At 38.8% G+C, this 13,294-nt stretch overlaps 1 protein-coding gene across 10 annotated transcripts in view; it reads right to left on the minus strand.

The window, feature by feature from the left end:
* UTRN (utrophin) overlaps window positions 1–13,294 on the minus strand; it is a 499,657-nt gene that overhangs the window by 358,181 nt on the left and 128,182 nt on the right. For all 10 annotated transcript variants that reach the window (XM_082405402.1, XM_082405400.1, XM_082405405.1 and 7 more), the window contains 7 exons: window positions 10,196–10,399; window positions 9,111–9,292; window positions 7,994–8,144; window positions 6,706–6,825; window positions 4,468–4,569; window positions 699–806; window positions 239–418 (listed from right to left, as the gene is read on the minus strand). In XM_082405402.1, coding sequence (XP_082261528.1) covers window positions 239–418; window positions 699–806; window positions 4,468–4,569; window positions 6,706–6,825; window positions 7,994–8,144; window positions 9,111–9,292; window positions 10,196–10,399 — 1,047 coding nt within the window. The remainder of the gene's footprint in view (window positions 1–238; window positions 419–698; window positions 807–4,467; window positions 4,570–6,705; window positions 6,826–7,993; window positions 8,145–9,110; window positions 9,293–10,195; window positions 10,400–13,294) is intronic.

A 13,294-nucleotide genomic window follows, 5' to 3' on the forward strand; every position in this document is an offset into this window, starting at 1 on the left:
TGTTATCAGTTACTAAGGGTTGAATGACTGGATATCAGTAAGTTTTTTGAAGGTCTACTAAAATTTACTTTAGAAAACTAAAGATATTCACATGTCAATTTTTCAATTTTATAGTAAACCAGGTATAAGAAACCAACTTTTTAGTTTAGTTACTACTTTTATTTCATAAAAACTAAAACAAACCTGAACGTAAAATTTCCACTTAATAGCACAACACTTTACCCAAAGCAAAAGGTACCTGGTTGGAGGAATCTTCTAGTCTCTGAACCAAGGAATCCCATCTCTGAGTCAGTTCCTCTGAGTCACTGTTTATCTTCTTGGATGCCTTAGGATTATCAAGTAACTGACCCACATCCTGGCCAATCTCACTCAGCTGATCCAACGCTTGACGCTTCATTTCCATGTCTTCCTTCAAAATCTAGTATTTCAGATACTTATTAGATGACTCTCTTTTAACAGGACTTTATCTTCCTGTTCCCCAGTCAGGAAATGTAAACATGTATATTTTATTGTAAAATTCACCTGCCTTGCAATTAATTCCCTAAAGCTAAAACATAAGACTCCTGGTTCTAGATCATTACATGGCAGCATTTCAGAGTTAGGTAATGAGTCTATTCACTAAACTGTATTAACCATTGATATAAAACAGTAAGATATCATAGGCTTACAAGACAGATGCTGACAATGACATCACTTACAGCCAGTCGTCGAACACTGACACTTAGTTCCTTTTGGTCTTTGAAGTTGCTCGTCTGGACTTTATTTAAAGCCTCTTCTTTTTCAGTTAACCATGCTTTCAACAAGCACTACAAATAATAATCAAAGTTAGAAATATATTTAGGGAATCATTTGGTAATTCAATTCAATCAAGTTCCAGAATCTCCAATTTTTATGTTACTAGAGGCTTATCCACATCTGGGATAAGAAGGACTTCAAACACCTAAGCCTGAGGCATAAATGACCCAGGAAGGCATCTTTCTTTAAGATATTACCCTTCTCAGATTTGCAACAGATCGACCTGAAATTAGCCCCACTCCTGGATAACTAAACCTAATTCTCAGGGAAGTAGGTGGGTCTAAAAGGCTAAATCCAACTATCCAGGTCTCCAAAAGAATCACTTTATAACTCTCTAGATGCAGAGGGAAGGTCAGAGATTTTCTTGTCTCAGCCCCTCATTTTAGGGAAGAAAGAGAGAGAAGCCAAATTATATGTCCAAGATCTCTTGGCTTGTTAACTGCAGAGCCGGATCAAAGACCCACACCCCGAAGCCCATGGTTTTTCCATGCATCTTGCAGGACAACCACACTAATGCTCCAGATTTGACAGCAATTATGACTAGAGGACAAAGTTTGAGGATAGTCCAAAGTCAATATAAAGATCTTTAAACTTCACTGGCCAGTGATGCATGTCTTTTAGGCAGAAGATATTTAGTAAAGTAGGGAGATAAACACGAAGGAGGAGTAAAAACAACAAAAATGGCTGCATTGGGATAATTTTTCCCAAAATGTAGTATTTACCACAGAAACCTTTTTCTATAGAGTTGAGGGGGGAAATTCTTGGTTCTGTGTTTGGAATCAACTCTTTCTCTAGTTGTTTTATTTATCAGTTTATTTAACAACCATTCTCTGCCTTTATATTCCACCAAAAAAGGACAAAGATTAGAAAATACAAGACAAATATGGATCCTGTCCTCAATGTAGTAAGAGTGATAAGATAACGCACAAAAATAACTGTGCCACCAGTTAGAAAGTGCAGACACCACAAAGAGATTGCTTACAGTTTTGAAACAGTGGGGAGGGGGAGGGAGTTTATAGGTGACTTCATGGTCCTAGATGGATATGTCACTGGCAAAGCCCACTGGGATACCGGGAAAAATAAGGTGGAATCTAGGTGATAAGTTCTAACCTCCTCTTTTGTGCTAAGTCTAGTTTCACTTGCCTATAGGGGGCCGTGTGCAGAGTCTTTGCACCTAACAAGGTGGACTGGTTCCCAGAGGAGACCCACCATGCCCAACATCTCAGCTCGGCAGCCGGTGTGCAGAAGTGCTGTGCATGACACCTCAGTCGAAGATGACAGCAGCAGGCCATGTGCAGAGAGGCTGCACCCAGCACTGTATAATCTGGAGCCATGAGCAACACACTTGCACCAGACCCGCGAGAACTCCACCCCCTCCCTGCCAAGAAGAACCCTCTAAAGCAGCCCCGCCGATGATTGTTGGGGAGAGCATGGACTCCAGAGCGCAAGCTCACTCCTCTCCATTCTTTCCTCAAAGAATAAAACTTTCGGACTTCCCTGGTGGCACAGTGGTTAAGAATCCGCCTGCCAATGCAGGGGACACGGGTTCGAGCCCTGGTCCGGGAAGACCCCACATGCCGCGGAGCAGCTAAGCCCGTGTGCCACAACTACTGAGGCTGCGTTCTAGAGCCCGTGCTCCGCAACAAGAGAAGCCACTGCAATGAGAAGCCCGTGCACCGCAACAGTGAGAAGCCCGTGCAACGCAACGAAGAGTAGCCCCCGCTCGCCGCAACTAGAGAAAGCCTGCATGCATCAACGAAGACCCAACGCAGCCAAAAATAAATAAAATTAAAAAAAAAAAAAAAAAGAATAAAACTTTCCTTTGTTTCTGAACCAAACTAGGTTTCATTCTATTGGCTCGAGCATCACTGGGCAAGAGGGCCCTTGTAGGAGTCGGACTCGAAAGGGTTGGTAACAGGTGGGGAGAACTTAAAAATAAAGAGATGGGTAAAAAGGCATTCCGAGGAAGATGCCACACTTGAAAACACAGAGGCTAGAAAACCAGTTCGCTCTTCCAAAAACATGAAAACAATACAACAAAATCCATAAGCAACCTATGATGCACCATGCACTGGGAAAAGAGAAGTGAAAAAGAACCAGCACTACTCTCGTGGCCTTGACAGTCTAGGAATGGGCTACAAACTGGGAATTCAGGATTTGAGCACTGGGTACATGGAAGGACGGAGGGAAAGTTAAGTTTGGAAAGGTAGGTTAAAGTCAATCACAGAATACCTTGCTTGCCACACTTGGCTTATGCTGCAGAAATTTTGAACTAATTCTCAGAGCCCATTTCTATCTTAAAGCCTCTGCAACTGAGTGAACAATAATCCCTTGAAAGATTTTCTAATTCAGACACAGTTGATTGGTCTCATTCTCTTTAACAGCAAATTATCAATTAAGTACCAATGTTGGCTTCAGTTCTACATTTTAACACGATTTCTCCTTCCATATCACTAACAGAAGGCCATTCAAAGGTCATTTTTAACCCTAAGGTAATAAATGGCCAAAATCCCAGCCACTCTCTATTTTTAAATATTTTTAATTACCAAATTTTGATTCTTTCCAAATTTTAAATTATTTTACTTAGAGGAGTAACACAATGGTTACCTAGCAATCAATGTCTCCCACAATCATTAATGAAGTAAAATTTTAATTATTCTACATGACTCATTGGCCTGAATTAAAGGGACTAAGTAAATTTAAATCTTTGTAAAGGGAAATGTAAATATTTCAGAAATCAGAATCAGGTCCATTATGAGATTCTTAATAGGACAATTCTGGTCTTGGGGGCAGGTGGCAGTAACTTACAACTTCACTGGGACAAATTTTGCAACCTGCTTTTTAAGATGTTCTCTCTGCCACCATATTTAGTAAATCACAAAACATCATACATCTGTTTTTATTCCGTGAAAAGAATATAGTCGCTTTTTGTGGATGGAAATGAAATGCATTTAAAAGACTCTCAATGGACACTGAGATGTGGGAACAGAGTATCTGCTTATTTTCTACACCACAACTCTTTGGCATTTTGAAGAAAAGTCTTGCTTATTTGTATTCTGTTTTGACGGTTGCTTTTCTGGAAGGATGAAGATGGGCAAAGGGCCACCACTCAGACTGAAAACTTAAAGTGGCAGCTTTACATCAAAGGTTCATTTTCTATGTTAATCCTTAGTGAAAAAAAAATTAACTAAGTGTTCAATCAATGGTGTTACTAAATAATATTTTCTTATTAATTTCAGTAGTTATCCTGATTAAAAATCACAAAAAATTCTTGTGGTTTAAAGTTCACAAAGTATTGAATGGATTCATTTACCATTATGTACTGAGCACAAACCATATGCTAGGCTGTATGGATACAAGTTCAAATACATTACCCAACACAAATGCAGTAAAAATTGTCATGCAAATCCTGAAAGTAGCATATCTAAATACTAACATTCTCAGTAATGAACAAAGTCAAATTATTATTACAATGGAGCTAATATATAATGCAATCTCTATGAATAAACTGCATGATAAAATGGACACAAAGCTGACTTTTAACATAATAAATAATTATTTGTAAATTTTCCTTTTGAGGAAAAATAAACTAGACTTTATTCTAATGCCATAATTAACGATGGGTTTATTTTTCACCACTTATTTCGCCCATTATGGATAACAGCTTCATACCTGTTCTTCCAGTAATTCCTGCCACAGAATGTTGATTTCCTGTAACCTGTTCCAACGTTCTTCAGTCCATCGGCAGACGGCTGTCCAACGTTCACCGAGTTTCTAGAAAAGGAAGAAACCATCCTTTGTCAACAAAGCCTTACGAGATAATTAACACAATCCTTAAAGAAATTCTTGGCATCCATCGTTCTCTTTTACGGAGTAGCGATTTATGAAAAATATTTTTATGAAAGTTGCTGTAAATAATACAGATGAATCCTACAAATTTATAGATGAGAAAAACTAATTTCCATAGAATTTAATTATCTCACACTACATAGCTAGAAAGTGGCACAACTAGAACTCCATCCTGTAACTTTTGACCCCAAATTCCTGCTCTTTTCCGTTTTATTGTGGTTTTTATATGAGAATTTGACAGTTTCACATATACCTTCGAAATAAAGCAAACATTTATTTTCGGTGCTTCCATTTTTTTCAGGCTATCTTTAAGACAAAATTCAGTGCGTCAATTGTTTCTTAACCACCTTTTACATGCCAAGACAATTTTCATCTGTAGTACCAAAATTATGAAACAAAATTTTTAATTTATAAAAACTATGTTTTGAATGAATTTCTGTGAAAAAAATACTTAATTGATTTGTTCTGTTTACATTGCATGATCCATAAAAAATTCCACAAAACTTAGCAACAGAATATTACAAGTATTAGCAAAACTAAATAAATAAATTTGATTAATTTAAAAAAATCATTCTTCATGATGACTTCCCCAAAAATTATTTTATTACCGCTTTATAAATAATGATTAACAAATTGTAATTTTTATTTCTTCATTACTTGCTTGGGAGCAATAATTATTTAATTAATATTATCTTATTTCAATATTTAATACCAGAGTAAGCTTTGCATAGCTCAAAGGGTAGAGAACGCAGAGCCAGAAGACAGGTCTGTTGTCTCAGCATGAAAACTTATTGCCTACTTAAACCTCTGAATTTCCTCACTATTAAATAGGCAAGACATGAATGCCTACCTCTCAGATTACTGTAATAACTAAATACTACCGCACCAAAGGCTCAAAATCACTGGCTAATTTTAAATGATACAAAAGAAAAAGAATTTCATATGATAATTTATAGTCTGAAAGTTACTGAAAATCATCAACTGGCAACATTATATCAGATAATCCAAGTATTGTTTAAGTAAAATACCCTTGAACAACAGGGGTTTGAGCTGCGGGTCCACTCATACTTGGATTTTTTTCAATAAATACATTGGAAAAAATTTTGGAGATTTGTGACAATTTGAAATAAAGACGAAGCACATAACCTAGGGATACTGAAAAAATTAAGAAAAAGTTAGGTATTCATAAATGCATAAAATATCTGTAGATATGCATATAACACAAAATATTGGGTTGGCCGAAAAGTTCGTTCGGTTAATAAATATGTTATTCAATAAAGTTCTTGGTGAAAATGAAAAGTGTGTCTTTTATTTTTCCTTAAAACTGAACGAACTTTTTGGCCAGCCCAATATGTCCTAATGGACTGTTTGTTACCAGTAACGCCTCCAGTCAACAATAGGCTATTGGTAGTTAAGTTTTGGGGAAGTAAAAAGTTATACTTGGATTTTCAACCACTTGAGAGGTCAGTGCCCCTAACCCCAAGTTTTCAAGGGTTAACTGTCAACCAAAAACTCTCTTTATAAAGACTTATAAAGATACACTATAGTCACTGAGCAAAAAGAAGCAAGGTTCCCAAAACTGGTGTTGACATGCACACATTGATCTACCAAAGAAACTGGGATATTAAATCCCACACGGCTGAAATTCTCAAACTTTACATTTTTTTTATGTATTCACTGGGCCCACTCCCAGGGACTTAGGTCTGCGTAGAGCCCAGAAATATGCATCTTAACAAATTCGTCAAGTGATTCTGAGCAAGAAGTCTGTGGACCACTTGTTGAGATCAGTTCTTACGCTTCCACATCTTCTTCATATGCCCAAAGAAGCTGTGGACCACAAGCGGCCCCAACCATTCCCCAAGGGCTGAAGTAAAGCAATGATACCTAGGTTCTCCTGTAAACCCCCATGCTGTGGAATCCCAACTGGGAAGTACAACCTAAAGAAGATTGTTCTACGATTCTAAATAAACAGTGAGACCAAACAGGAAGAAGAGGGGCAATGTGCAACTGGGGCTCAGACCACAGGTCCCTTGGGACAATCCTACTTTACAGGGTCCTTACCTGTAACTGATCTTCCAGAATAGCTGTAGCACTCTCGCCACTGTTTTCATCAACAATCACCACCATGTGAGTTAGGGAATTGACCTTCACCTGTTCAGCCTCAAGATCATTTTGCAAACTCTAGAGAAAAAATTAAGATAAACCATTATGTCTACTCTTTCCCATTTATCTATTTAAAATCCACTGGGTTGTCAATAGTAATTAAGGACACTTAATGAGGCATGGTGTTCAAATCTCCAATCATTAGCCTAAGTGTTCTACTAATGAAACAAACCCATTATACATCTTTACATTTCATTATGAACCAAAGCAGTTTGAAAATGCAATGTCATAACAGATTGCGAATGGGATGTCATCACTTTTATTATTTTTATTCCAAGTTGTGGCCAAAAGAAAAAGAAAAAAGGTGTCCCATAAACAGGTTGAGCGCCTATAGTAGGAATTAAGAATATAGAATCATTAAGTCAATAAAGTCCCAAACTTAAATACACATAGTCAGAGATTATTTTATCTAGTGCAACATGGTATAAAGTGACAGATAAGTCAAATGCTATTTGACAGTCAGAAGCTGTTCTGATTTGCTACCCAGGAAAGCAATTAGGGGGATACAGACAACTTCTCTTCCCACTTCTTCCATGGGAAGAGCATTGTAGGTCACAACACATACGTATATAGGTAATTTATTCAAATACTACCAATAGTGTCATCAGATGCCTTGAGTTTTTGTGTTTAATCTATCCCTAAAGCTTTATTTCAGTTATCTAGATATTTCATTGAAAAATAAAATTCTTCAGTTCGCAGAGAGGCTATTTTACTCTACCTTTCCTTGACTATGAAAAGTTATCTCTTACATTTGTGACCAAATTAAATCTCCCACCAAATTTTGAATCCTTACCTAGGAGAAGAAGCAATAGCCTTCCTGAAAGGATTAGGTACAGATCAATCTGAGGGTTTCCTTATTTCCCCACACACTGCATTCATGCGACACCCTAGGGTTCTTAACCACTCGTAGGTCCAAAAAAAAAAAAAAGCCCTGAGAATCTTATGAACACTATGTACTTTCGGAAGAAAACTACACATAGCCACATAAAATTTTGCCTGTGCTTTCATCCCTGGCTCAGAAAAGTCACATTCCCGTGCACCCTACCCTACAGGCTGCTGAATAAAAGAGCACACTGAGCAAGTGTCCCATCTCTGCACTAATGATAGAGGCCATCGGCTCCTGAGGATGCTGAGGGCTGCTTTTTCACATTTGATAAGGTGTAAAAGAAATATGAGCCAGATTTACTTTATGATCTTCTAGCAGCTTTTGTAGGGATTTTAAGTCATCATCTAGGGGGCAAGTTTCCATCTTCTGAATGCGTTCTTCTGTGAGTGTTAGCCAGGCGGAGAGCTGCTGTAGCTGCTTCCTCTGCAGTTCCATGAGCACATCGTGCAGCCTGTCCGAGGGGAACACAGCATTATTCCCACTCCTTCTTCCCTTTGCAACAGCAAATGCACACTCCAGGCAGCAAAGAAATGGGGCAGGGAACACATTCTTGTCTAACCATTTAAAGTAGCATTTGGTCTTTAAATACAGAAACCAGCCAAAAAAAAAAAAAAAATTATTTCCTAAATGGAGTCAATTAAATGCAGTCAAAGAATGCAAATAACAGCACCCTCTATTTGTATCAGAATCATTGTTTCTTCAATCAGGAATTCCTGCCTATTAAATAGGTGGAAATTGCCATGGAATGCAGTTTGCTCCTTAACACACAATACACGAAACAAAATGAACCATGGGGAAAGAAATACTTAAAAAAATGTAACATGGGACGAAGTGAGAGAGTGGCATGGACTTATATACACTACCAAATGTAAAATAGATAGCTAGTGGGAAGCAGCCGCATAGCACAGGGAGATCAGCTTGGTGGTTTGTGTCCACCTAGAGGGGTGGGATAGGGAGGGTGAGAGGGAGATGCAAGAGGGAGAGGATATGGGGATATATGTACACGTATAGCTGATTCACTTTGTTATAAAGCAGAAACTAACACACCATTGTAAAGCAATTATACTCCAATAAAGATGTTAAAAAAAAAAGTTACAAAATAGAATTGGGGATAAATATAACATAGTCCTGTCTTCACATGAGAATTAATGGTTAGCCAATTTTAATACTGCAAAGTCCATATTAAATGTCTTTGCTAACTTCTGTATTGCAACTTTTACCTTTGCATTTGGTTAACATATCAAAGGGGACATAAAGATCATACAAAATTCCAGCAACACTACATAAAGAAAAGAGTCAAAATTTTACAAGGCAAGTTCTCTGGTTATCTTGTTCTCACAGACATGCAGACTTTTACTGGTGCTAAACTGGGCAACGCAGTCTACGGGATAGTGTTCCTTTCTGAGCTTCCACTCACCGGGACTGTCTGTCCATACTTGCCACCCTTAGTGCCTCCCATCTGGCATTCAGCAGGGTCATTTGTTCCTGAATCTCAAACTCCTCTTCATCTGACAGAGTTCCTTGTGTTATCAGCTGGTTTCCTGCCTGCAGGACATTGCCAACACTGCTCTGGTGCGCCGTCAGCTCCATCATAAAAGCCTGAGAAGGTACATCATTATGATTTGTGGGCTGCTCAGTGAAGAAGAAAAATCTTAATAAATTGTTAATGTCTAAATATTAATGCTGTGAGAAAAAGTAACCATGTAGAGTGCAAATAAATAAGACTTTGATCCAATTTTTTAAGCTCTGATTATAGGGAATCAGCAGCTGCCTGAAGGAAAAAGAATAGATCAAAGAGGACGTTACATGTGATAACACCAGCTATTTTTAAGTAAATGCTGATTATGCTGCTGTTAGGTCGTGAACATGGAATTATGAGAAGATATAATAAATAAAGCACCACGCTCACCCAAGAGAAAGTGCTTAAAGAAAATGACCATTTCTATTATTTTCAAACCAAAACAGCAAATCAGACCTGCCAATTAATATATCAACACCAAGAAACTACTTAATCAAAAGAATTCTTCACATAATCCAATCACTACACTGCACTATATCCCTGAAATAGTAGGAAATTTTCAATATATAAAATTACACAGGAATAGTGGATATGAGTTTTCTTAATCATACAATAAATAAAAATAATCACTTCCTGGGGAACAGTCAAATCTAAAGATTTGGTGTATTCATTAGCCATTTTGTGTTTAACTATAATGGTACACTTCAGAAACGAGCAGTACTATGCACTGATTTTTGTCAGTGGCTTCACAGAATCTACAAATTACGGTAAGATTAAAATCCGAAATCTAATTCCAGTGCACAGTTAAATCACCCACACCAATTCTGTAACAAAGCCCTATTTAAATATCACAAGTCTTAAAATATGCCATGACCTTTCTGTGGAGCAGAATTCAGTAAACAACAAACATCAGGGTACAGCCCCTGATTAAGACACAGGCACCATGGCACATATATCCTGCTCATCAGCTATAGATTATTTACTTCGTGGGTTGCAAACTGGTCTTTGACTTCTTCAACATCATCGGAAATGTCATCCTGCTCCTGGAAAGCGTCCTCGGCAGAAAGCAACCAGGTCAGCACTTCCTCCAGTGCTATCTGATAGCTGTCCAGATCCATGTCAACCTCGGTGACAGTGCTGGGGGTTTCAGCTCGGGGACCCTCTTGCTCCTCCTCTGGCGCTGAGCTCTATAAAAACAAAGCCAAGAAAACTCACAAGCGTTGTGAAGACCAGAAGGTGTTCAACAAAGACACACTGGATGCAGGAACTAAGGTAGGCACCACTGTGTCTTAGGGATCCACCCGATTCTCAGGAGCTAGGTGAGCCATGCCATGAAATAGAACGCATTTATTAATGCTAGGATGGCAAAGCGTACAAAAGCTGCATCACTCATGGATTCTGCACTCAGGGACATCCTAATATAGCTGGGAAGAGACAAATAACCCACATGAATCACTTCTCAACAGAAATAAAAAGGCTATTAACAAAGTTATAAATTCCATGGGTCCAACAAGGAATGCTATTTGCATTCGCCAAGGGCTAAAATAGGAAAGTTTCATAGAGGATCTGGAACCTGCTGGGCCTTGAAGGATGGATGTCATTTAAAGAGACAGAGATTAGAATCCTGCTTTGACCCTAGTTAAATTGCTTTTACTGAACTGCATTTTAGACACTGAAAGACAGCCACCCATACAGGCTGTCGTACTGATGATATTTTTTTGAGGCAGCTGCCCTCTAGTTTACTAGCTGGTCTTTTTTTCTGAAGAGCCCGCGGAATAAGTTATTCCAAGCTCCTTCTAGGCAGTGGAGTATTTTCTTATGTACTTTAGAATCATATAACCAAACCTACCACCTCTCTCATTCATTTGTTCCCTTCCAGAGCAAAAATTCTTTAAAATTTGCCTACAGCCTGTCTCCATTTTATCACCTCTCATCCACAGTTTTTATGTACTATCTCAAACACACACAAACATATAGAGAACAATACAAGAAATGCTCATGTATTTAACAGCTACATTTGTTAACACTCCCTTTCATGCTGATTAGGCACTGGTCCCCACCACACACCTGGAAGAGCTTTTGCCAGTGTTACCAATAACCTTCTCATTGACAAATCCACTTTTCTAGCATCAGCTTTAGGATGACCATGTAATTAGCAAAAAAAAAGAACATTTTTGATAATCAACAGTACTAGAACAACACACATAAACCACAACTGTTCCAAGCAAACCCGGAGGTCCAGTCACCTTATGTTCCTTAAGCTCTCGGTGGCATTCCCTACATCTGACCAGTCCCCGCCCTCTTGAAGCTCTCCTTTCCCTGCTTCAATAACACCACCTTGGTTTTCCTCCTAGTTCAACAGCATTTGCCAACACGTAAGTAATGAAGCTCCTCAAAATTAAGTGCAGAGCCCTTTTTCCTTCTATGTCCTCCGCCTGCATGGCTTCATCCATTCCCATTGGATTTAAAGAACCATCTACATCCTGCAAACATTTACCTTTATATTTCTGGCCCCAAACTCCAAACTCCTATGTCCTACTTCCTTAACATCTCCACTTCAATGTCTCATAGGCATATCAAACTTTGTCAGTATTTAAACCCCTGCTTTTTTTCCCCCAAACCTCTTCACGTTTCCCATTTCAGTAAATGCCTCCTCCATGCACTTAACCCCTCCAGCTAAAAATCAGGGAGCCGGCCTTGGTCTCCAGCTTTTACCGCCCACATTTAATACGTACGTATAAGCCATTCCTACCTTCAAAATTCATCTCAGATCCATCCAGGCCTTTCCATCTTCACAACAACTGTTTGTCCTCAGCACTGCAACAGCCTGCTACCAGTGTCTTTGCTTCCCCGCTGCTACCCAGACTGCTACCTCCATCACCCACTTCTCAAAGAGCAGCCAGAATGATGTTTGGAAAATGTAATCACATCATAAGACTTCCCGGCTTAAAATCTTTCACTGCTTTCTCAATGCTATTAAGATACAATTTAAAATTCTTAACATAGTTTACAAAAATACTGTGACAGCAAGAAACAGAGTGAGTGTGTGACTGTGTGTGTGTGTGTGTGTGTGTGTGTGTGTGTGTAGGGTTGGATTTCAATTAGGTTAATCAGGGAAGTCGTCTCTGAAAAAGTTCCATTGAAATTGAGGAAAGATGGGAAGCTTGCCATGCAAACAGTGGGTGGAGAAGCGTTTCACAGAGAGCAACCCACACGTACAAGAATCTTGGGGAAGGAGAGGAAGAAGTCCACCACGATTGGCGTGCCGTGGCCTGAGATGAGTTGGGGCGGTGGGCTGGGCCTTGTAAACCACAAGAGGAGATGGGGTGTTTAATTAGTATGAGGGCTGGAACAGAAAGAAAACACACACCAAAGATATTCTGGAGGAAGAATCCAAATGGAGCCGGTAAACAACATGCAGCAGTTAAAAACAATGAATCAGGGAGCCCACAGATGAAATGATGGATGATTAGGAGAGAGATGGTGCCAAAGACAGAGAAGGGAAAATGAGTTAAGTTCTGGACCTAAAACCCCAAAACTGGAAAACCACAATAATCCTGGAGGTCATTTAGTATCAAACCTCGATGTTCTAATGAGGATATCTGAGAACTAGGAAAGTTAGTGACCAGCCAAAGGTCATTCAGACAGGCACTAGGATCTATGAGGTCGGAAGTGGAAGGCATTATCTAAATGCAGGTGTTCAGAGGGTATTCATTCACATACAAGAGGAGACTTTCAACTGAGAGATTAATCTAAAGAGAAATTCAGGAATTATTTGCTGACCACCTAATGCTCTACAGCACATGTTTGTAGAAAGAGCAGAGGAAGTCTGGCTATTAGTGTTCTCATGAAAGTAGAGGATGGCAAGATATGTCAAAACAGTAGATGATTACAACTTGACCACGTTTTATCTCTCCAATTAACCTAATTCAACCTCTAAGGCATTAATGAAAGCATTAATGAAAAGGTTAATATTAATACACCTGCTCTTTTTTTTTTAAATAAATTTATTATTTATTTATTTTTGGCTGTGTTGGGTCTTCGTTGCTGCATGCGGGCCTTCTTTAGTTGCGGTGCGCAGG

The sequence above is a fragment of the Balaenoptera borealis genome, assembly GCF_965194805.1.
Source record: "Balaenoptera borealis genome assembly, chromosome: 9".
NCBI lineage: Eukaryota > Metazoa > Chordata > Mammalia > Artiodactyla > Balaenopteridae > Balaenoptera > Balaenoptera borealis.